Raw genomic sequence first — 24,827 nt, forward strand, 5'->3', positions numbered from 1 at the left:
AGCCTAGCTTGGATAAAGGGCACAAGCCATTCTTTGCTTTAGTTGCTGTCTAGTGAGGTGTGACACCTTGACTGGCCTAATAAACTTTATCTTTTTGGAGTAAATATAAATTCTTTAGATACACGTTTAGTTTATGCTCGATAGCGAGCCTTTTGAAGCAATCGAGAGCAATGATTTCTATCTCATGTTTCTTCCTAATTTAGCCAAAACTCGCATCGAACAGTACGGATTTCGGCATCTTGCGTGTTTTGAATCTGCAACAAACCCAACTAGATTTCTCCAGGAAAAGGTTGAATGATGAAAGATTTTATGGTCCGTGGGGTCGACAGCTGGAAATTTTTTTGTGTTGGTAGAATTCCAATCTTGCAGGTTTTCTTAAGTTGACAATCATCTGCAACGTTATTCACACATTTTTCACACCTCCCTAGATTGGTCAATCATTTCTGAGGCGTGTGCCATTTTTGTATCTCAAATAATGGTACGTACCTAAGTATCTCTACTAAAGCCCAATCCCCATGTCGATCGGACTACATAACATTAATGCATATTTACTAAAATTTCCAATGTCAGGAGAAAGTTTTCCACTATCTGTTGTCTTCAAAGAGACCCCAGTTTCTGTGCCAAGACGACATAACGGGTGGGACTATCCTCAAAGTGACAGAATCTTTGGAATCAGGATACATAGAACCCCATGAATGTAACTAGAAAGCATTGTCCGCGAACATGATATTATCACAAGAAGTAATGGTGCCTAGAGTTGCTTGCGTTCTCAAGTTACATTTTATGCCAAAATTCAAACCGAATCACCGGGCTGTGTTGGAAGAGGCAGGTGACCCTTCTCCTGCAAGATAGTGACAGTGTCGTACAGGCACTGCTTCACCGGCGTGAACTTCATTTCCAAGTCTCTGGAGCTTTCGGGTCGAGAACTTGTATGGTTTTGCTCTCGGATTCACTTCATCAGAACACCTGCGAGTGCGAGCATGTGCAATTCATGACAAATTGATGAGTTGATCCATTGTAACATAGGCATCTATTCTCACGTGTCGTTGAAATGAGTTTCCTTAACAAACGAGTTCATACCGCTGCCACAAATATATAAATAATTAAAGAGCTTAAAAGTTCTTATCAGATGTGATGTTTTAGACCGATGTCCGACAACCTTTGTTTTACTTATTTTTTATCACTTGTTTCTGTCTCTTTCCTCTGCAAATTCTTGGTAATAGCCATTTTCTTTGCCTCCTGATCAGTAATAACTCAAAACCTAATTATCAACATCACCTTCCCAATGATTTGTGAGAGTTAGAACACTCTTTTGAATTGTTCCTAGACCCGAGTGTCCTTCCGTGTACGATTTAGGGGCAGGAGATAGTACACAGCTTGCTATCATATTGTAGGCCTAATTCCCTAAAAAACCCCAAACTTTAGGTGTTGTCCCAAATTTACCCTCAACTTTTTTTTGTCTCATAAAAAACCACAAACTTTTATTTTAAACCCAAATCTGCCCTAGGTTGATTTTTTCTGTCCAAATGTTGACAATTTTTTTCCAACTTGTCATCCACGTGTCTATCTTCTTTTCCCACGTCAGCTTGGGTTGACTGTTTCTTTCTTTCTTTTTTATTTTTTCATTCTCTTCTCCCTTTCACTTTCCGCCATGGACAACGAGAGCACCATCAAGAAAACAGAGAAAGCCCAGGTGCTGCCACACGCCGGTCATCGCCGCAACAGCTTGCGTGCACGTTGCCACGACTTCCTCGTCACCTCGTCGTTATTGTAAGCCCAGACGCTTCCATTTGCCGAGCCTCCACCCCCTCTATTTGTCGGTGGATAGTTGAATTTGGGATCAGGATGTCGGATCCAACGCCGCCACGCCCAGATTTGGAGTCGCCGGCAGTCGCCCAAGGCCGGCGACACCATCGTCGCTTTCAATCTTCACATTGCGACCTCTCCGTCTATCTCTGCGTTGGTCAGTCATTTGGGCCAAAATCTTCCCTTTTCTCTGTTTCTAATGAAACTCTAGCACTAAAATGGCGACCAGAGGTAGCAGATCGGAGAAGGTGAAGCGAATTTTCCAGCATTTGATGGGAACCGTGATGGAGGGCTCAACAGGGAGCAAATGGTGGCGCTCGCGGTGGCCGTGAACCCGAGGGTCAAGTTCAAGACCTAGGGCGAGTGCATTGACGGCGAGAAGGGGCTCACCTATGAGGGCTTGTTGAGGACCTACGATAACGGCACCGGCGACGTGGACCGCTACTTCAACGTGCTGGGCCTCGAGCTCAATTCCGCCGACGCCAAGAACAAGGAAGTGAGGTCGGGCTCGGACGAGGTGTCGTCGTCGATTGTTGACGAGAGGGCAATGGAGATGCAGAAGAAGCAGAGGACAGCAACTTGGGCTGGTGTCGCCTAACCATGGGGTGGCGTTTGCGGATGATTTGGAGATTTAGGTGAAGAGGTTGAAGGCGAAGGATGAAGAAGGTGAATGGCGGAAAGTGAAAGGGAGAAGAGAATGAAAAAACAAAAAAGAAAGAAAGAAACAGTCAACCCAAGCTGACGTGGGAAAAGAAGATAGACACGTGGATGACAAGTTGGAAAAAAATTGTCAACATTTGGACAGAAAATCAACCTAGGGCAGATTTGGGTTTAAAATAAAAGTTTGTGGTTTTTTATGAGACAAAAAAAAGTTTAAGGTAGATTTGGGACAACACCTAAAGTTTGGGGTTTTTTAGGGAATTAGGCCTCATATTGTATGCAGTAAATGTATATTTGCAATGGAATTTGTACAAGAATAGCACAAAGACTAGACTTTTTAGGAAAGATATCTTTAACACTTGAAATATACGAGGAAACCCCGAGTGCAGTTGGCCGCTTTAAAATTTGCCGCTAAAAGCCTGAGGCAAGATGCAGCCATCTTATATTGTATCGTTGATGTGGAAGATTAATAAGCTTATTAAGAAATGAGAAATAATGCAACTAAAATGTCCATATTATGGAACTGAGCAGACATTAGTGACTTACTTAGTGGGGATAGGATACTCGGGGAAGAACTTGGCGAGGATGTCCACCACCTCGCGACGGTGGAGCATGCTCTCTGAGCAGAGGTAGCGGCCGGAGGCCGAGGGAGTCTCGAACACAAGAATGTGAGCCAGGGCCGCGTCCTGAACATGTACATAAGCCTGAACCAAGTTGGCGTACGTCTTGGCCGAGCCCGTTAAGCACTTGAGGATGTGAACGGTGCTGGCATTGACCGTTGCCTGGAGCAACGGCCCAATCACCAGGGCTGGAGTCACCACCACCAGTTCCACTCCTTTCTCCTTCGCCAACTTCCATGCCGCCTGCTCTGCAACCACCTTCCCATAACAGTACCAGTTCTGCAATATTACGGTGATCGTCACTGGTCTAATTTATTGGATAGATAAATATGAAGCGGGATCGGCATCGTAGTCATTTACAGCAATTAGATCTTGCAGTAGAGAAGTATAAAACAAATAGATAGATGCGAAAAATGACCTTGGTTTTCTTGCAGAACTCTAGGTCGCTCCAGAACGACTCATCCACCACGGCATCGGGACTCCTGTTGGGATCCATGTAGACCGTACCTATCGAGGAAGTGAACACCATGCGTCGAACATTGGCCTTTGCAGCTGCGATCATCACGTTCTTGGTCCCGTTCACGGCTGGCTCCAACATTTGCTCCTACTCAATCACACAAAATACACCAAAATGTCACCACCTACATCAATCCATATCATACTTCATAACCAAAAAAAGATTCGTGTTCGAGTTTGTGTTCTCTAAGGATCAGTCGTCACAGAGCGGAGATGGAGTTGAAATTACACACTCACCGGATCATCAGTAAGCGGAGAGGCAGTGTGAAAGACGCCATGGCAACCACTGATGGCTTCCCTTAAACTCTTGCGGTCAAGCAGATCAGCCTTGCACAGAGTCAACCTCTCTTCAGCTCCATCAAGCTCTTTTAGATGGGCATTCTTGGGATCACCTGCAAGAAAACAACATCAATGCACTAGTGTCTACAAAACATTTGACAAATTGTACTGTCTCAAGTTAAACAGATGTGAGCAAAAAACAAACCGAACCAACCTGGATCCCTCATAGTGCCCTTGACACTGTATCCTTTTTCCAGGAGCAGTTTTACAATCCAAGAAGCAATGAAGCCCCCGGCACCGGTGACACACACCATTCGACTGGAAACACCCTGTGAGTTGTCGACCGGCATGCTGGATTATATACTAATGATAATGTCTTTCTGGCAAGTGAAAAGAGGAGAAATTTGGCAGATACCGGTAGGACGAACTTGTGCCGAGGCTAATTTGGCAAGCGATTGTTATATACTAAGAGAATGGGCTAGCTTAATAAAATCCACCTACCAAATCTAAAGATTCCACTACTCCTGTCATGATCTCTTTCTTATTTTGGTCATATCTATTGTAATCTGCTCATATGAGCTTTTTTTATGAAAAAAACAGATAGAGAATAAATGGAAAAACTATCCAAAAAGTCCTAAATCTACTACACTTTTGCCAATTCAATCCTAAATATTTTAATTGTGTCAATTGAGTTGTAAATCTTTTCACGTTTTACCAATTGAGTCCATTTGACCAATTTTGACCGACTATCGCTGGCGTGGACGTCGGTTGTCCCATGTGGCACGGTCGGTGCTCACCTTGATAATTTTTAATAATTTTTTCATATTTTTTATTTTTTATTTGCCCCATTTTTTCTTTTCTTCTCTTTTCTTCTTTAATTTTTTATTCATTTTCTCTTCTTCTTTTTCTTTTTCATTTTCCCCTCCGCTGGCCTCAGGTGAGGGCCACCCTCACCAAATCGGGCTAGGGCAACCCTCGCCTAAGGTCGGCAAAGAAAAAAAAAAGAAAGGAAGAGAAAAGGAAAACAAAGAAAAAAGTAAAGAAGGAAAAGAGAAAAAAGAAAAAACGGAAAAAATAAAGAAATTAATAAAAAAAATATTATTAATAATTATCCACATTAACGCCGGTCATGCCATGTAGGACGGGCAGCGTCCACGTCAGCGATTGCCAGCTAAAATTGATCAAATGAACTCAATTCCCTAAATGTGAAAATGTTTATAACTTAATTGACACAATTAAAAGATTTAAGATTCAATTAGCAAAAGTGCAATATGTTTGAGACTCTATGAATAATTTTGCTAAGAACAAAGAGAGATCATGTTTCATCTGATCATAGTGTATAATGCATCACTTCGAACACTAGGAAGAGAATGCAATTTTAGCTGGACTGATTCAATGCACATGACAGACTTTGAAATGAAATAATATGTAAGAATGAGAATGTCCAGGGAATAGATGATTTATCGATTACTATTGACTTCAAATGGGTCTAATTTGAAATTCTTCAAAGCACGGTCAATGCACGAATCCCTCGTCATTACTGTGTTGACGATGGATAAAGAACAACTATGACCATTATCTTAATGGTTTGGCACGTAGTCCATGACAAAACCCAATTCAAATTTGGAAAATTCTTCGGTCATTTCTAGTAATTTAGCACTTCATTTACCAAGGAAGGTACAGCTCTCATGGAATAGAGGCTGATCTATATCCATTTCCTTTTTACCCTGTTAGCAAGTACTACGTTGGAGAAAAGGCTGAACAAACAATTTAATCTAAGAGGAAACCAATTTAATCCCTCTGCAAAGCAATCAAACACGTTCATAATCATAAAGGATCATATAAATTTTCTATCCTTCATTCACTGTTTCTCCTTAAACTAATAAGGATACCACCAAACACAGGAAACTATACCTACTGTAAGATCAAACCTCAAATTATTTTTTTATGTTGCCAAAATCTTCGAACTTGTATAAACGTGACAGATATATCCTCCATCACAATTCCATTCAAGCTTACCATTTACAATTCTTATGTTGCAGTTTACGTAAACACCGATAAGCAAACGAAGCTGACTTTAATCAATGATGTATATATGATTTTTGGTGAAATGATACTAAGGATCGTACTTTATTTTAAGCATAAGAGACAAACTACTTTCTTTTAAGTGGGAAGCAATGCTATATATGTTAATATTCTGTATCAGTGCTTTGCTTAGTGGGTGTCGTTTAGGGTTTTTGATGCCATTTTCCCAACAAATGATGTCCTTAACCAGCCTGTGTATACTACATTTTTCGCTATCCGTATTTGGTGAGATGCCACAAACTATTTTAAGATCGTTTCCATTCTTAGAACGTGTGTTGTTAATATATAAGGCTCATCAATTTTCTATCCGAAAAGTATCAATTGAAATATCTACAAAATATTGTGGGACAATAAAGTAAGATCTCAAATCTTTTTGAAGTCGTGTATGAACCCCACTATGCCCATAATTTAAACTCCAAACAGCGCAAAACCTAGAAACGATTGATGCTTCCCACATAAATCTCCACTCTTTAGCAGACGAACATGGAGCAAGTTTCACATCGTTCTTACTTTACTCAATCTCATCATGCAAGATCAAGTGTCAGCACGTCACATCAAAAATATGATTATTGACCCGATATTTTATAATCGATACGGACTACAAAAATGTATGAAAATAAAAGCACTCCCTTTTAAGTACCGCGTTGACGGGCCAAATATGATCCACTCGAAATTCGAAAAGAGATCTTCCTTCTCGCTTTCGAAAAGGCCCTTCTTGAACTTTCGAAAGCATGATGGAATTTGACTTTGGAAAAATCTATCTCTGACCGTCTTTCAAATTCAAGAGAATTGAGTTCGGTCTCGTCTCGTCTTTTGTCACCGGCGCCGTCCCCATCTCTGAATCAGAGAAACTTTCCTTGTTCACAGTGTCTTGTTAATCTCTACCATGTCTGTCTTTCCATTTCTCTTCTGTTCTTCAGCAGCTAAAACATACATGAAAATCCTCCAAAGAAGAAGAAAATTAGAATCAGATCCCACTCCCACATGTTCTTCTCTCTCTCTCTCTCTCTCTCTTAACCACTCATCATTTCTCCTGTAGATTGTCTGGAGCAGGCGATTGCTTTTGCTGGGACCCCGACCTTTGTCGTGTCCTTTTTTTTTAGGTTCTTTGAGGCAGAAAAGGTTGTTTTTTAAAACGTCCGGAGACAAACCATCTCTCTCCCTCCACTTGTCTCGCATCACTGGTGCAGTATAAGCAATCTTTTCGAAAAAATAAGATCGGAAGCAGGAAAAAAAAATTTCAAATATTCTCCTTAAGCCGACCTAATGGACCCGACCCGTTGCAGCCGAACCCTAGAGAGAGAGAGATCGAGACGCTCTCTCGATTTCCAATTCGTGCCCCTCTCTCTCTCTCTCTCTCTCTCTCTCTCTCTCTCGTTTCAGGGTCAACACGAGTATCTTTTACTTTGATGCTTCAGCCGTCCCTTTTGTGAGGTGAGCTCAAGTTTCTGCGAATTTCGGTTCTCTTCTTTCTGTGCTTGCTGTTGTTGTTGTTGTGATTTGTTATCGTACTGGGGGTCGGAAAGCTCGTTTCTTGGTGCTTGGGGATTCATTTCCAGCTGAAAGCTCGAAACTTTGATGTGGTTCTGCTGCAGATCTGGTTAAGCAGAGGGTTTTCCCGCATAGATCCATCGGTGGCTTGTTACTTGGGCGCAAAAAGGCTTCGTTTTGGGACCTGGGTCTGTGTCGATTGGATCCTGTTGTCTCGCTTTTGTTAACTCGCAAGTGATGTCGTCGTCGATCAAGAGCGAGTCGATTCAAATTCGCGACGTGTGGGAGTATAATCTCGAGGAGGAATTCGAACGAATCCGCGAGATCGTCGATGATTATCCGTATGTAGCGATGGATACGGAGTTTCCGGGTATCGTCGTGCGGCCCGTGGGCAACTTCAAGAACTCGAGCGAGTTTCACTACCAGACTTTGAAGGAAAATGTGGATATATTGAAGCTGATCCAATTGGGCCTCACTTTTTCTGATGAGAGAGGGAACTTGCCGACTTGCGGATCAGATAAGTACTGCATTTGGCAGTTCAATTTCCGCGAGTTCAATGCGAATGAGGATTTCTTTGCGAACGATTCGATCGAGCTTTTGAAACAGAGTGGGATCGATTTCAAGAAGAATACCGAGAGGGGCATCGATGCTGTGCTATTTGGGGAGTTGCTGATGTCTTCTGGGATTGTGCTGAACGATAATGTTTATTGGGTAACCTTCCACAGCGGGTACGATTTCGGGTATCTGCTCAAGCTGTTGACTTGCCAATCCCTGCCAGACACTCAAGCGGGGTTCTTCAATTTGATCCATATGTATTTCCCGACATTGTACGATATCAAGCATCTCATGAAGTTCTGCAACAGTCTGCACGGAGGTCTCAACAAGCTTGCCGAGTTGTTGGAAGTCGAGAGAGTTGGGATATGTCACCAGGCAGGTTCGGATAGTCTGCTGACATCTTGTACTTTCAGGAAATTGAAAGAAAACTTCTTCAGTGGATCACTGGAGAAGTATTCTGGTGTGTTGTATGGTTTATGTGTCGAGAAAGTGTACTCAGTGAATGTAGGGAATGAACTTGAAATTTGAAAAACGTGTACCAGTTAAAAAAAGTGAAAAAATGAATGAATAGTTTTTGTAGGACTGTATGGTTGTGCCGCAGCTCTATGTATCCTGATGGCAAGTTACGTGCTAATTAGTTTGTTCATGACTTATCATGTCATCGTTGTTTGAGATCTTTCTGCAAGTTCCCGTTGGGGTATATTGCCTGTAAATCGTATGGGGACTAGAATTTTTCTTGATCACTCAATTCATCGCACTATTACAGTTCATTCATGGGTGCTTCATTTGGAAGCGCGGAGCATCGTGCGCTGTAGCGTTAGTCTGAGATGTGCCCGGATTTGATTTTTCGTGGTGCTGATTCTGCTCAATCGGCTCCTTCCATGCAAGCATACTGGAGGTCTTCGTTCTGTCGGATGTCTCACTATGACTCGAATATGTTGAGTAGTCTAGGAGTTAGAATTACTCGAGAACATCTAGGTGACTAAGGTTACTTCCCATATGCTGCTGGATTTTCACATTATTGCAATCCCGTTGGTGATGACCAATCAATGAGACAGCCAGCCCCTTGCTGTTATAGACTGCAACTTTGTGGGATCTGCAGTTGATGCTCTCCAGCCCTTGTACAAATTTGTAGAAATAATTTGAGAACATCATGGTTCCTCCGGCTAGAGCAGAGCTGAAAAGCACAGGAGCTTGCCGTTGGATAGAAACTTTCTATTTTTTGTCCTAGGAACGTTGTGCTGGGCACTGGTCGTCATGAATTCCTTGTCTATGAGGTTTTCCTCTGATTTGAAATGACTTGGTTGTTGTATTCCTCCATTAGAGATTTCTTGGCCTGGATTCCTCCATTACATGGAGGCAGATGGTCTTTAACTAGGTTATCAATTCAAATTTTCAATTTGTTATTTTCCGAACCATCACCACTGGTCACTGTATACAAGGAATGAGCAATCTAATTAAAATACGAGAACAAACCCATCCAAAACTAATCAACTTTTCCAGTTACTATTTCCTAACAGTTGAAGTCGTCCCAGCTCCAAGTATAACATAAATACGTACGAAATATGTAAATTTTACAGAGGTAGGGTGAAACGAAAGATTTCAAGCCAAATCAAATCAATAATTAGCTATTTAGCAATTGGGTTAAACGAAAGATTTTCCTCTCCTTTTTCTTCGTACGCCAGTCTGACGTAAAATGGCTCGAACTTGTTCATCTGTTTTCTGTTTAACATCTAAACAGAAGAAAATCAACTCTCTCAGGCTCCCTTATCCCAATTACCTGGATGCCTTTACTAATCGGATGCTTTTTTTCATTCTTCCTCCCGGTAGGTACTCTAGTGTATGACTTAATCTGCCTCTTTCAAAACCAGCACAAGTGACCAGCGTAGATTTGCTGATGGTATGGATGCTCGACCGAGAGCATGAAATTTTCTAATCTGCAATCACCAGCCCGTCAGGGATGTGTGGTACGAGTAACCCAGTAAAGCTTTATAAGAACTACTAATAACATTGGCTTGAGAAGATCCTCGCAAATTAACACAAACCCCCACCCACCATTTGCTAACATGGCAAAGCAAGAAAGCAAATTCTGGGAATTCCAGGGTTTAAGAGGAACCATGCTCCGATACACAGATGAGCATCCTAATGTTTGATCAGCTAATTTAAGTTCAAAGCAGTCTATTGTCTAGTGATGATAAAACTAGCAAGAGTATCAATATCAGCGATAGCAGCGCTCTAAGAAAAGTCTAAACATCAGCTCTGGCAGACCTCCTTCAGACAAATTCCTCCCTGCAAAACCCGCAACCCAGTGTCAAAACAATTTTGAAATTTCAACAGGGTATCTATAAAGAGGCTCCATCTTATTCGATAAGTTTCAATCAAGTGGCCAGTCAATCAAATTACTAAAGGCCTCCAAAAAAAATAAAACACACGGGCATGGATAAAGCAATCAAATTTAGGCTCCGTTTGTTTCGCAGAAAATGAATGATTTGGAAAATATTTTCCTAAAAACTATTGTTTATACAGCTTATAAAAAATGAATGAACAAAGAATATTTTGATCGTTCACGAAAATGTTTAGACAAACCATTATCAATAATGAAAACATTTTCCATCGACTATTTATTTCAAGCGATACAAATAATTATTTTTAGGACAATGTTTTCAAAATCATTCATTTTCCGCGAAACAAACGGAGCCTTGATCATATCCTATTTTAGTCAAGGAGGAATTTGTATGGGTTAAATAAGTAATGCATAGGGCACTCAAACAATTATCCGAATTTATTGAATAACTCTAATTTAGCCTCAAAACAATTATAAAAAAATGCACAAACTATTTACAGGATCATCACACAACATAATGCAGAGAATGGACACGATTTTCTTCTTGTTTTAAAAGATGATGAAGCTTTCACAGAACTGAATCTGGTTGACAGATTGTGCTCATATTAACAAGTTAGATAGATATCCACATCAAGCAAACGGAAAATGTAGAACTGGAATTGCAGTTAGGACAAACCTCAGACTCATGTTCTCTTGCGCTTGGTTGATTTGATGTTCTTCGCAATATAAGCAATGACCTCTTTCAAAGTGGCTTTTCTTCCTTCTTTGAAATTCCAGAGCTCGGGTACAATATACCTTCCGCTTGGATTATATTCATTCAGATCTTTCAAAGCTATGACAACTGCTGAGTAGACCTCATCACCCCACTCCTCCTTAAGCTTTTGTAGTTTTTCATCTTCTTCAACAACCATCGACTGCACAAGATTATTACCATTACATGGTGGTAAGAGAGCAGAAAGGCATAAAAAAGGCTGTCAATATTTAACCAAGACTCCATTGAGTACAAGGCCGCTTGTTTTACTGGAAGCCTGGGACTTATGGGCAGTGCCAAATGAGAAGGAGAACTATCCTTCCTAGTTGAACAGATAAGGATGGCATGTTGAGCAAAACAAGTTGCAGTTTTTTTTTTTCCAAATACGATACATAGGTGGAAACTTAAACCTAGCACTAATGCTGGTGAACCATGGCCTCAACCAACCTGGTCAACCCAGAGCTCCAAATCATAACGGATTTTAGAGTCCAGAGTGATGTCCAATCAAACTTGGACAGTCCGAATCAAACTACCACAATAAGTAATATCACCACTGGAAATTTAGCAAAAAGAAATAAATGAACATTTCATACCTGAATTTTCCCATCAATCTCAACGGTCTTGAATGGATGCCACTGCGAATTCACCTGTGACTGCCAGAAAGAGCACAATGTACTGGCCTGCAATTGTGCTTCCTGAACTGAAAATCTTTTCTTGCAAGCAGTAAGAAAAGGCTTATCATCAAGCTCCCCCATTCTTTTGATCCCAATAATTGTGCGTGCACCAAGCAGATCACTCAGACCCTTTCCAGAAACAAAAAGAATAAGTTGATATCTATTTCAATTCCGACTCCTATTACCAAATTTAGGTCTACCTGCCAACAACTTAGATTATTGGAACTTAGTTAGTATCACCCTATAAGAGGGGCTTCCTTTAGGTAACATGAAAAAATTTAAGTCCATTGTATTCACATTGCACTTCACTTCATGTTCAATTTGTCAAGTAAATAAAGGAATCATCTGATAACACTCTGATCTGTGAAAATTATGAACAAAAACTTTTCGCAGATTGGAGAAAAGGTGCAATATTCAGTCAGTGACAGTGACATAATTATACCCTAGTGCGTGGCTATGCACAGAAAATAGAGATAGTACCTGGATCAATTCCTTACGAGCTTCTTGCAGTTCATCATTGCTCTGGCGCTCTTTACTAATGAGGGCAGAATTTAGATCCTCCAAGCTGGTCAACTCCTCCTTCTTCTCTTTCAGTTCATCATTCATCTCCTTCATCTTCTTTTGAACAGCTTCATCATCTTGATCTTCAAGGTGCTTCATAACTTCTACTTTCCCTTTCAACTCTTCAATTTCCATTTCCAATTTCTGCTTCGCGTCAAGCTGCCGTTCCAACTCAAGGATCTTACTCAGGGCCTCCTCTTTCTCCCTCTAGAAATCCTAGCAGTGTCAGTCATGTATAAAGAAGAATATGCTATGGTAATCAAATGGAAGTTTTTTTTCACTCGCATTCACACCTTTTGTTCTTCCACCAGCCTGAGGACATTTTCATCAGCTCTTTTCTGCTCCATTGATGCCAACTGGAGAGAACTGTTTTTGACATCATTCTAGAAGGACAAATTAAGAAATCAGTATACATCTTGTGATGTGATCTTGACTAAATATGACATATGCCAATGCTTTCAGCGAACTACTAGAACCTGCCAACTGCTAAGTTTTCAATGCAATTGTCTGGCCTTAGTGAGTACAGAAAAGTAAGCACTTTTATTATTCAAACATTTTGGTTTCCTTTTCTTTCAGGCTCTTATCGTTTGAACAATAAAGAGCAACCGGTTATTTCCTTCTTAAGTACTATTCTCTAAGACGCATGCAGTAAAGAAGCTTCAATTTGACATGCCTGATGACGACTTTGCATCAATTGATGAAAGTGCTAAATTTGCCTGTGTTTCTATAAAATTGGTGATCGAGGCAGAAATGAACCAAAAACCACCCTTAAAAAGAATTGCACGTGAAGCGTAGTTACAACGGCTCCAAATATATATTAATTTAGTAAGGTAGCTAAAGGTGAAAGTAGGAAGTAAATAGTTTTGGCAAATAGTATGTTCACTTCGTGTAACCTTTTTCTTGTCCTCATCCAGCTTTTGTCTCTCACGCTCGGTTAGGGCTTCACGTTTGTTCAATTCTTTGCTCCAACAATCAATCTTTCTTTTCTTCTTTTCCAACTCATTGCTAAGTTTCTCCTGTTCTAACAATATCCTTTGTATTTTGTCACGTTGAAGGCGTTGCATCCTCCTTGTTTCTGGAAAAACAATAAAATACAAGAAAATTAAGTCATGTTTCTTTAGAATGAGAGCATGTAGCAGTCACATATAGAACTTAATGGGAATTCGAGTTTTGGTGCCAGTATCAGTCTTCAGGCTTATAAAAAAGTCAGCATGTGGAAAGTGCCCTCGACATAACATCTCTTTAGCTTGCAGCACTGACCACATAACTTTCGATATTTGATGAAGTGCACATAAAACTTGCACCAGAGCAACTATGAACTACATAGATGTTATGGCGTACAATCTGATAAAGACAAGAAAGTCCATATACATGGACAGATGCGCACAAGCACATGAGAGAGAGAGAGAGAGAACCTTCCACAAAAGCAGAGTGAAGCTTGTCTTTTTCTTCAAGCATCCTACTCAGCGACAAAGTCTTCTCATTATACTTGGACTGTAATTCCTCCAAAGTTTCATTTGTCAAATCAATCTCGTTAGCTAGATGCGCCACAATTCGGTGTCTACTTTGAGCTGCTTCCTGAACAATGTCAGAGATTGTCCGCAACTTCCCTGTCTTACGAAGGTAATCTCCCACTGGCCCATCCGCATCATAGTCATCTGACCGCGCACACCAGCCATATGTATTTGATCCGATCTCTGTCTGCGCATTCCAGCCCTTTTTTCCGTGATTATCTGTTTCAAATTCTTTCTCAAACTCTGTCGCATTAATAAACCCATGCCAATCATCGTTAAACCTCACTACAGCTTTTGCTGACCGACCGTCTTCGTTCCAAAACATGTGGACTTCCAGAGGTTTGTACTTGGCAAACTTGGTCAGCCAATATGCACTATCTACGGGTTCTTTACCGCTGCTTTTGTCAATGAGAATGTTGGCTATGACTCCAGTCCAAGGCCACACAAAAACCTCATCTTGCTGAGGCGTCTGTGCAGCAGGTTGCTGCAGAACCGGTTGAGGAGCTTGGTCTGCCTCGCTGGCTAGGTCTGTCTCCAGGTACTTCGCCAAGGCAAGGTGGTTCGCCTTTTGTTTGCCACTTCTATTCGCAGAACCTTTACCCACCCCTGCCGCATGTTGATAGAGTTCTTTATACCTGTAGTCCTGCTTTTTCTTGCCCGTACAGAAAGGGCATCTTAAGCTTCCATTTGGGCCCTTTACTTTGTACTTCCCGGATTTCAACTCATCATAAGGTCTGTCTATGTGGTCCAATATCTCAGAATCACTAATATCTGAATCTTCTTCAGAGCTGTAGTCCATCTCCCGTTTGTTTCAGATCTAAAGAAGTGTAAAAGAAAATCGTTTCACAGATCAACAAGACATTTCAAAAGCAGCAGCTTTAAGGTAAGAAAGTCAAGAAACAGTCACACCACTTATGCAGAAAAAATAGAGCACGAAACTGTCTACACCGGTTTGCCAGATTATTATTCGACGCCCCACCAAGAAGCCCAACACTACTAACCACGATGACGAGGTCGCTCTATCTCAAAAGAATGCAGGATCAGCTCGCATGGCGGGAGACTGTGACGCTACGCATCAATGCCGTGCATGCAAGCCCACATTCAGCCCAATGCATGCCCAGAAATATAGGAGCAATTCCCACCAATATACCCCGCAACAAATAAACTCAACATCCCACCAAACAGAAACTACAGGGCATATTTCAACTTGCCAGCACAAAAATTCGATCTTTCCTGCAAGGCGAGTAGGGTGGGTTCCAGAGCTTTTCCGTCATCAGCTAAGAATAACTTAATGACCCCCAGCAGCTTGTGCACCCACAATCAGTACATTCCAAAGCCAGATATAACTAAGGCTGTTCATAAAAATTTCACATGCAAACAGCACCACCGTCTCCTTTCATTTTGCCCTCTCCCTCTTCCTCGCGGCCGAAACCGATCATTCCCTGAACAAGCCCCGGTTTGCCAGATTATACTACGACGTTCCCCACTCCCCAAGAAGCCCAACACTACCTACTGACCACAATGGCGAGGTCGTCTCTACCTCAACAGAACGCAGGATCAGCACGCATGGCGGGAGACTCTGATGCTAGCTACGCATCAATGCCGTGCATGCAAGCCCCATACGAACAAGATTTTCAGACCCATGTCTCGCATTTCCCACACAGAGAAGTACAACTTTTCAAGAATCGTACCCTCTTACCTCCTCCTTCTTGAGCTTGCTTCGCCGACCGCGCTTGAACCGGCGGAAATTCCGCCTCGCGTGCTCGGATCGCAGCTAATCCCCAACGGAGAGCGAAAGCAACGGAGCAATTTGGAAGGAAGAATTTACTCGCTGCTTCCTCTCGCTTAGGGCTTTTCCACCGTGGGTTAATGCCACCGAAACCCAAACTTTTTTATGTCGACGATAATTTTACCCTTCCCGTTACTTTTCGATTTAATTTATAAATTAAATGACAGGTGACAATTCAACGATGTATCAATTTAGAATTTTTAAGGGAAAAAATCACCAAAAACCCCAAACTTTGCCATCTGTGATACATTTACTCCGAACTTTTTTTTGTGACACCAAAAACCCCGAACTTTGCTTTTTGTGACACATTTACCCCAGTGTATTTAGTCCATGGGCATTTTCGTCTTTTTTGCTTTTTCTTTTTTTTTTTTCTTTTTTTTTCCTTTCCGGCGAGGGCTGCCCATCGCCAGATCGGCGAGGGGCCCTCGCCGGTGTCGAGCGAGGGCGGCCCTCGCGATCCGGCGAGGGCGGCCCTCGCCGGCGTCGGCGAGGTTCGCCTCGCACGGGCGAGCGAGGCGGCCCTCGCCCGGCTCCGAGGTCGACCCTCGCCCGACGCGGCGAGGGTCGACCTCGCCGAGTCGGGCGAGGGCCGCCCTCGCTCGCCCAGCGAGGCGACCCTCGCCGGCGTCGAGCAAGGGTCGCCCTCGCCCGGATTTGGCGAGGGCCGCCCTCGCCGGCGTCGGGCGAGGGCCGCCCTCGCTCGCCCAAGCGAGGCGACCCTCTCCCGACGCCGGCGAGGGCCGCCCTCGCTCGACTCCGGCGAGGGTCGACCTCGCCGAGATCGGGCGAGGCCGCCCCGCTCGCCGGCGAGGCGGACCTCGCCCGACGCCAAGAGGTCGCCCTCGCACGGGCGGCGAGGCGGCCCTCGCCCGGCTCAGCGAGGTCGACCCTCGCCCGACGCCGGCGAGGGTCGACCTCGCCTGAGTCGGGCGAGGGCCGCCAGGCGAGGGCCGCCCTCGCCGGAAAGGAAAAAAAAAGAAAAAGCAAAAAAGACGAAAATGCCCATGGACTAAATACATCGGGGTAAATGTGTCACAAAAAGCAAAGTTCGGGGTTTTTGGTGTCACAAAAAAAAGTTTGGGGTTTTTGGTGGTTTTTTCCCAATTTTTAATAGTCAAAAAATTAATTTGTGATAAAATTTATCTTATATGTATTAGCTTGAAGTTCTTTGTGATAGTAACCCTTTATGGTATGGGTTTGTTTTATTTTTTTTTTTACTTTTTCGTGATTCATAGCTTTGGGAATTCGCGTTTTGAGTTAGTACTTTTTCGATATTGGTCATTCAAAAATAAAGAAAATGTCCATGCAAGAAATTATTTATTCACATATAGTTAATTATTTCAGTTTAATTGGCGTATTGAGCAAGTAGGGTCTCATAAAGCTCCGTTTGTTTCGCGAAAAATAAATGTTTCGAAAAATATTTTTCTAAGGATGATAGATTTTATTGATTGAAATAATTAATCAATGAAAAAATATTTCCATTACCGATAATAATTGACGTCTAAATACTTTTGTGTACGACAAGGATGTTCTTCATTAATTTATTTTTGCAAGCAAAACGAGCTTTCATTTTTAGGAAAACGTTTTCTGAATCATTTATTTTCCGTGAAACAAATGCATCTTAAATCTCTTATTATTCTCAACCTAAGGTGCAATTAGTCACATTACTTGTCATCCTTGAGATTATTGTGAGCAATTTTCAATAAATCATATCACTGCCGAATGGCCATCACATAAGCATTTCATTGAAAAATTTGTCGAATTACAATTAAAAGTATAACTTCTTAAGGCTCTTTCTTAATTTCGTTTTCTTTTTCAAAATTCTGTTGCTTGATTTTTTATGAAATTTAATCTTACTGAGAAATTAATACAACAAATTAAAATACCAATGATGTGGTCAAAGTGCTTGAATCAAAAAATGAAGAAGAAGAAGAAGAAGAAAATATCACTTAAGGTGCGTTTGGTAACCATTCTGTTTCTAGAAACAATTTCTATTAAGAAATGATTTTTTTTTATTTTGTTCCCGAAAATAATTTCTGAGTATTTGAAAGTTTTTTATAACTGTTCAAAATTTCTATTCTTTGATTAGAAAAAGAACAGAAATGCATTTGCTAACTACACAAAAATTCTTTTCATTAATAATATTTTGAATTTTTTAATATTTCTTTTTTTTTCTTTTTTTCTTCTTCTTCTTCTCCTTCCTTGGTCCATGGCCAGCGAGGGCAGCCCTCGCCCAGGTCGCAAGCCGCGAGGGCAGCCCTCGTCGACGCTCATCGGGGCTCTCCATGCTCTTACAGCGTCGAGCGATAGTGCTGTGGGCAGTGCAGGACCATAGAATTGAAGAGATCAACCCTTTCAGCTGAAGCGACGGAGGTATTCCCATCTCGTCTTTCCTCCTCCTCCTCCCTCCATAATCGTCTATCGATAGCCTGAGCCAGTGAGGGTCGTGACACCCTCGCCGGCCGCAAGCCACAGGTCAGGAAAGAAGAAGAAGAAAAAAAAAATTCTATTTTGATCCTTTTCTTTTGTTCCAGAATCAAAAATTAACTTTTTTTTTTATTCTTGAGTCTATTCCAAAACTATTCCTAGCAACAAATTTGTTCTCGAGAACAATAAATTTACCAAATGAATTTATATTCTTTTTTTATTCCCAGAAACAAAAGAATAGAACCAGTCACTGTTTGGCTGGTTACCAAACAAGCCCTTAAAAGAATCAAATGCTTAGCTCTACGCATGATGTGGTCATGATGTAGGATTATGTTATGACAATAGCATCAATACATCCTCGTTCCCCTTTTTGAGCAAAAACCAAACCAAGTATGATCGATTCATATTTCAACATTCCCCGTTTATTATTCTTTAGGTATTGTCAAAATACGGAGATCTCGAACCATACAAAGCATCTACCAACTAAAGTTATATAGGAAGGTCGAAAAATCAAAAGCATTATAAGGACCAATGCAAGCTCACAAGATCTGACAAATTTATTGATGCTTCGATTATTGAAAGATATCAACAAGAGTTCGATTCCGCACACGGACTAATTAGGGATTTCGACATTAACATCGGAGGAACTAGTTAATGAGCGTTTGATGCACGCACATGTGTGAGTCCTCGTGTCGCAGAGTGCCAACTTGGCCCCGTGACATTGAAAGAAGCAATCAACGTCTCGCTGGCATGATGCTTCGACTCTTGTCACCGGCCATGACCCACCTAAAAAAGGGGGAAAAAACAAAAATTTAGGATATTACCATTTTTCTTTTTTCTTTTTGGGAGATATTAATTTTGAAATAGCACGTGCCATGCACACGAAGGAAAGCAATTACAAAATTAAGCAAATTGGGGTATTCCTGGTACTCCCTTAGCCTTGCGTTAACTTATGAAATGAAAATGTTAAATATCCTCCTAACAATCAACAAGATGAGATCAATTGCCTCAACAAATAAGAAAATCATGTTAGGGTATCATAACATTGAGAGAGAGAGAGAGAGAGAGAGAGAGAGAGAGAGAGAGAGAGAGAGAGAGAGAGAGAGAGAGAGAGAGAGAGAGAGAGAATTACAAATTAGAGTCACCAAGAGGAAGACCAACATCAACTTGGAGGCTTGCTTCATGATTCCTTTGGGTTTAGGTTTTTATAGAATGATGATGAATGGTTGATGGTTTGGTTATGCTAAACAGAGAGTGCTGTGCAATGAAGTTTATGCGCACTGCAAGTCACTATTTATACACTTTAAATATCTCTTGTTATGTTAAATGCATATGTTTAGATTTCTCTCTTACACCTTTGGTAATTTCATCATTAAGATACCTTCATTACATATTTCTACCATATTTTAGTGATTACTGTTACTAAATTGTATGTTCAAGGTATGTTCAGATTTCTCTTTTACATCTTTAGTAATTTCTTCAGTAAGATACCTTTGTGACATGCTTTTAACGGATTCTAGTGATTATTCTTCATCTATCTGTTCTTAATTGACGATATATGTAGTAATAATGGAAAATATGCCAAAGACAAGAAAGACAATACTAGTTTCAATTCAATTATTGGTGGAGAGAGGTTCTCTAGATTTTCATAGTGAAAAGATTTATGTTCTAAATGTGTAAAAAATAAAGAGAAAAAGTTCGATGATATTTTTCGGAAATCCCAAAAAAAAGGATTTCTTTTTTCATAAAATGAAATAGAAATTTTAAATGGAACGAGAGAGACTTATGACAATGGTTTGCATTAATCTCAATATTTAAATCATGGTTTCTTTAAGTGGAAAAATGATAGGATAGGATTAAAACAATTGGATTTATCTACCAGAATAAGTTTAGCCTTTTATCATTGGGTTAATACCATGTAAAACTCCAAACTGATAAACCTGTGACAAATTTACCTTCTGTTAGATGAGACGTGGCAATTGATAGATGTACAAGTTTTAGGTTTTACCCTCCGTCACAGGTGTATCAGTTTGTAATTTTTTATAGTATTAATCTAATTTAACAGAAACTAAGGAAGAATAAATTTGTCATAAGTGTACCGGTTTGAAGTTTTTTGTGGTAAAAAAATTAGTTTTGAGTAAATTTGTCACAAGTGTATCAATTTAAAGTTTTTCGTGAAAAAAAATAATTTGAAGTAAATTTATCACGGGTGTACCAATTTATGATTTTTCGTGATATTAACCCTTTATCACTCATGATTATGGATTTCCTTATAATAAGCTCCGAAAAAAAAAAAGGCTATATAGTAATTGAATTTATTTTTTATCTGTTCTATCTCTAACTTTTATCACTTTCTACCCTGCCTCTTATAGAGCACGGGAATCGAACTATGAACCTATAATACTATTGTCCGCACCCAGGCCACATACCTATTGGCATTTAGTAATTGGGTTAAACCGAAGATTTTCCTCTTCTTCTTTTACTTCGGACGCCAGTCTGACCTAACATGGCTGGAATTGTTCCTCTGTTTTCTGTCTACCATCTGAACAGAAGAAAATCAATCTCTCAGGCACCCTTATCCCAATTGCCTGGATGCCTCTACTTATCGGATGCTTCTTTTCATTCTTCCTCCCTGTAGGTACTCTAGTGTATGACTTAGTCTCTGATTCATTCAAAACCAGCACAAGTGGCCAACGTAGATTTGATGATCGTATGGATGCTCGACCGAGAGCACGAAATTTTCTAATCTGCAATCGCCAGCCCGTCAGGGATGCGTGGTAAGACTAACCCAAGAAAGCTTTGTAAGAATTACTAATAACATGGCTTCAGAGGATCACCGCAAATTAACACAAACCCCCACCCACCATTTGCTACCATGGCAAAGCAAGAAAGCAAATTCTGGGAATTCCAGCGTTTAAGAGGAACCATGCTCCGATACACAGATGAACATCCTAATGTTCAAAGCAGTCTATTGTCTAGTGATGATAATAATAGCAAAGCAGTCCATTGTCTAGTGATGATAATAATAGCAAGAGTATCAATATTAGCGACAGCAGCGCTATAAGAATAGTCTAAAACATCAGCTCTGGCAGACCTCCTTTAGACAAATTCATCCCCGCAAAACCCGCAACCGTGTCAAAACAATTTTGGAACATTAACAGGATATCTATAAAGAGGCTCCATCTTATTCTATAAGTTTCAATCAATTGGCCAGTCAATCGAATTACCAAGGCCTCCCTAAAAAAAAAAATGGGGGCAGGGATAAAGCAATCAAATATAGGTTCCGTTTGTTTCGAGGAAAATGAATAATTTGGAAGATATTTTCCTAAAAACTATTGCTTATATCGCTTACAAAAAATGAATGAACAAAGAATATTTCCATCGAAGAAAATGTTTAGACAAACTGTTATCAATAATGAAAACATTTTCCATCGACTAATTATATCAAGCGATAAAAGCGATCATTTTTAGGACAATGTTTTCAAAATCCGCGAAAAAAACAGAGCCTTAATCAGATCCTATTTTAGTCAAGGAGACATTTGTATGGGTTAAATAGAGGAATTTTCTGATAACACTCTCATCTGTGATAATTATGAACAAAAACTTTTCACAGATTGGAGAAAAAGGGGTAATATTCAGTCAGTGCCAGCGACATGAGTATACCTAGTGTGTGGCTATGCACAGAAAATAGAGATGGTACCTGGATCAAATCCTTACGAGCTTCTTGCAGTTCTTCATTGCTCTGGCGCTCTTCACTAATGAGGGCAGAATTCAGATCCTCCAAGTTGGTCAACTTTTCCTCCCTCTCTTTCAGTTCATCATTAATCTCCATCATCTTTTCTTCAACAGCTTCATCATCTTGATCTTCAAGGTGCTTCATAATTTCTACTATTCCTTTCAACTCTTCAATCCCAATTTCCAATTTGTGCTTCCCGTCAAGCTGCTCTTCCAACTCAAGGATCTTACTCAGGGCCTCCTCTTTCTCCCTCTAAAAATCCTAGCAGTGTCAGTCATGTATAAAGCAGAATATGCTATGGTAATCAAATGGAAGTTTTTTTCACTGGCATTCACACCTCTTGTTCTTCCACCAGCCTGAGGACATTTTCATCAGCTCTTTTCTGCTCCCTTGATGCTAACTGGATAGAACTGTTTTTGACATCGTTCTAGAAGGACAAATTAAGAAATCAGTATACATCTTGCGATGCGATCTTGACTAAATACGACATGTGCCAATGCTTTCAGCAGACTACCAGAACCTGCCAACTGCTAAGTTTTCAATGCAATTGTCTCGCCTTAGCGAGTACAAAAAAGTAAGCACTCTTATTATTCAAACATTTTGGTGTCCTTTTCTATCAGGCTCTTATTGCTCAAACAATGAAGAGCAACCGATTATTTCCTTCTTAAGTACTATTCTCTAAGACGCAGGCAGTAAAAATGCTTCCATGTGACATGTCTGATGACCACTTTGCATCAATTGAAGAAAATGACAAATTCGCCCGTGTTTCTACAAACTGGGTGATCGAGGCAGACATCAATCAAAGACCACCCTCAAAAAGAATTGCACACGAAGCGTAGTTACGAAGGCTCCAAAAATATATTAGTTTAGTAAGGTAGCTAAAAGGTGAAAGTACGAAGTAAATAGTCTTGGCAAATAGTATGCTCCCTTCGTGTAACCTTTTTCTTGTCCTCATCCAGCTTTTGTCTCTCACGCTCGGTTAGGGCCTCACTTTTGTTCAATTCTTTGCTCCAACAATCAATCTTTCTTTTCTTCCTTTCCAACTCATTGCTAATTTTCTCTTGTTCTAACAATATCCCTTGTATTATGTCACGTTGAAGGCGTTGCATCCTCCTTTTTTCTGTAAAAACAATAAAATACAAGAAATTTAAGTCATGTTTCTTTAGAATGAGAGCATGTAGCAGTCACATATAGAACTTAATGGGAATTTAAGATTTGGTGCCAGTATCAGCCTTCAGGCTTATAAAAAGTCAGCATGTGGAAAGTGCCCTCGACATAACATCTCTTTAGCATGCAGCACTGACCACATAACTTTCGATATTTGATGAAGTGCACATAAAACTCGCACCAGAGCAACTATGAACTACATAGATGTTATGACGTACAATCTGATAAAGATGAGAAAGTCCATATACATGGCCGGATGCACACAAGCACGTGAGAGAGAGAGAGAACCTTCCACAAAAGCAGAGTGAAGCTTGTCTTTTTCATCAAGCATCCTACTCAGTGACAAAGTCTTCTCAATATACTCGGACTGTAATTCCTCCAGAATTTCATTCGTCAAATCAATCTCGTTAGCTAGGTGCGCAACAATTCTGTGTCTTCTTTGAGCTTGGTCTGCCTCGCTGGCTAGGTCTGTCCCCAGGTACTCCGCCAAGGCAAGGTGGTATGCCTTTCGTTTGCCACTTCTATTCCCAGAACCTTCATCCACTCCTGCCGCATGTTGACATAGTTCTTCATACCTGTAGTCCTGCTCTTTCTTGCCCGTACAGGAAGGGCATCTTAAGCTTCCATTTGGGCCCTTAACTTTGTACTTCCCGGATTTCAACTCATAAGGTCCGTCTATGTGGTCCAATATCTCAGAATCACTAATATCTGAATCTTCTTCAGAGCTGTAGTCCATCTCCCGTTTGTTTCCGATCTAAAGAAGTGGAAAAGAAATTTTTTTTTGCAGATCAACAAGACATTGCAAAAGCGGCAGCTTTCAGGTAAGAAAGTCAAGAAACAGTCACACCACTTATGCAGAAAAAATAGAGCACGAAACTGACTACCCCTGGTTTGCCGGATTATTATACGACCCCCATCCCACACCCCCCCCCCCGGCGCCCTCTCAAGAAGCCCAACACTACTAACCACGATGACGAGGTCGCTCTAGCTCAAAAGAATGCAGGATCAGCTCGCATGGTGGGAGACTGTGACGCTACGCATCAATGCAATGCATGCAAACCCACATTCAGCCCAATGCATGCCCAGAAATATAGGAGCAATTCCCACCGATATACCCCGCAACAAATAAACTCAACATCCCACCAAACAGAAACTACAGGGCATATTTCAACTTGCTAGCACAAAAAATCGATCTTTCCTGCAAGGCGAGTAAGGCGGATTCCAGCTTTTCCGTCATCAGCTAAGAATAACTTAATGACCCCCAGCAACTTGCGCACCCACAATCAGTACATTCCAAAGCCAGTATAACTACGGCTTTTCATAAAAATTTCACATGCAAACAGCACTACAGTCTCCGTTCATTTTGCCCTGTCCCTCTTCGTCGCGGCCGAAACCGATCATTCCCTGAACACGCCCCGGTTTGCCAGATTATACTACGACGTCCCCCCCTCCCCAAGAAGCCCAACACTACCTACTGACCACGATGACGACGTCGTCTCTACCCCAACAGAACGCAGGATCAGCACGCATGGCGGGAGACTCTGATGCTAGCTACGCATCAATGCCGTGCATGCAAAGCCCCATACGAACAAGATTTTCACACCCATGTCTCGCATTTCCCACACAGAGAAGTACAACTTTTCAAGAATCGTACCCTCTTACCTCCTCCTTCTTGAGCTTGCTTCGGCGATCGAGCTTGAACCGGCGGAAATCTCGCCTCGTGGGTTCGGGAAATTCCGCCTCGCGTGCTCGGATCGCAGCTAATCCCCAACGGAGAGCGAAAGCAACGGACGCATTTGGGAGGAAGAATTTACTCGCTGCTTCCTCTCGCTTAGGGATTTTCTACCGTGGG

The 24,827-nt window shown here is 41.2% G+C and overlaps 3 protein-coding genes and 1 pseudogene across 5 annotated transcripts; 1 reads left to right on the plus strand and 3 right to left on the minus strand.

Annotated features, from left to right (window-relative positions):
• Positions 1–678: 678 nt before the first annotated feature.
• LOC115664122 (cinnamoyl-CoA reductase 1-like) lies at positions 679–4,231 on the minus strand (annotated as a pseudogene).
• Positions 4,232–7,097: 2,866 nt separating this feature from the next.
• On the plus strand, positions 7,098–8,612 carry LOC115664120 (probable CCR4-associated factor 1 homolog 6). The gene is made up of 2 exons (XM_030586070.2): positions 7,098–7,400; positions 7,562–8,612. The coding sequence occupies exon 2, from the start codon at positions 7,695–7,697 to the stop codon at positions 8,538–8,540; it is 846 nt and encodes a 281-aa protein (XP_030441930.1). The 5' UTR covers positions 7,098–7,400; positions 7,562–7,694; the 3' UTR covers positions 8,541–8,612.
• A 1,482-nt stretch (positions 8,613–10,094) lies between these two features.
• LOC115664121 (factor of DNA methylation 1-like) lies at positions 10,095–24,827 on the minus strand. Of its 3 annotated transcripts, none has more exons than XM_056311275.1 (8): positions 24,638–24,827; positions 13,758–14,673; positions 13,236–13,417; positions 12,636–12,725; positions 12,262–12,549; positions 11,701–11,910; positions 11,033–11,270; positions 10,095–10,301 (listed from the first exon to the last, which is right to left on the minus strand). In XM_056311275.1, the coding sequence occupies exons 2-7, from the start codon at positions 14,653–14,655 to the stop codon at positions 11,040–11,042; spliced, it is 1,899 nt and encodes a 632-aa protein (XP_056167250.1). In that variant the 5' UTR covers positions 14,656–14,673; positions 24,638–24,827; the 3' UTR covers positions 10,095–10,301; positions 11,033–11,039. The 3 variants fall into 3 exon arrangements, with proteins under 3 accessions (XP_056167250.1, XP_056167248.1, XP_056167249.1); XM_056311273.1 differs by lacking the exon at positions 24,638–24,827 and adding an exon at positions 15,556–15,641; XM_056311274.1 differs by lacking the exon at positions 24,638–24,827 and adding an exon at positions 15,548–15,633.
• LOC115668087 (factor of DNA methylation 1-like) lies at positions 20,857–24,764 on the minus strand. Its single transcript, XM_056311277.1, has 6 exons — positions 24,630–24,764; positions 23,264–23,729; positions 22,747–22,928; positions 22,146–22,235; positions 21,772–22,060; positions 20,857–21,186 (listed from the first exon to the last, which is right to left on the minus strand). Exons 2-6 carry the CDS (start codon positions 23,709–23,711, stop codon positions 21,182–21,184), a joined length of 1,014 nt encoding a protein of 337 aa, XP_056167252.1. The 5' UTR covers positions 23,712–23,729; positions 24,630–24,764; the 3' UTR covers positions 20,857–21,181.

This window comes from Syzygium oleosum, unplaced genomic scaffold, assembly GCF_021117445.2.
Source record: "Syzygium oleosum isolate NSW1041296 unplaced genomic scaffold, Sole_v2.1 Sole_v2.05, whole genome shotgun sequence".
Taxonomy (NCBI): domain Eukaryota; kingdom Viridiplantae; phylum Streptophyta; class Magnoliopsida; order Myrtales; family Myrtaceae; genus Syzygium; species Syzygium oleosum.

Bases quoted from the DNA above. Each gene is read 5' to 3' on its own strand.
- LOC115664120 (XM_030586070.2), top strand. From the start codon at position 7,695: ATGTCGTCGTCGATCAAGAGCGAGTCGATTCAAATTCGCGACGTGTGG.
- LOC115664121 (XM_056311275.1), bottom strand. From the start codon at position 14,655: ATGGACTACAGCTCTGAAGAAGATTCAGATATTAGTGATTCTGAGATA. The intron at 12,726-13,235 runs GTTACACGAAGT...TTGTCCTTCTAG, and splicing joins TGGATGAGGACAAGAAAAAG to AATGATGTCAAAAACAGTTC. The intron at 12,550-12,635 runs GTGTGAATGCGA...TAGGATTTCTAG, and splicing joins GGCTGGTGGAAGAACAAAAG to AGGGAGAAAGAGGAGGCCCT.
- LOC115668087 (XM_056311277.1), bottom strand. From the start codon at position 23,711: ATGGACTACAGCTCTGAAGAAGATTCAGATATTAGTGATTCTGAGATA. The intron at 22,929-23,263 runs GTTCTCTCTCTC...TTGTTTTTACAG, and splicing joins TCACTCTGCTTTTGTGGAAG to AAAAAAGGAGGATGCAACGC. The intron at 22,236-22,746 runs GTTACACGAAGG...TTGTCCTTCTAG, and splicing joins TGGATGAGGACAAGAAAAAG to AACGATGTCAAAAACAGTTC.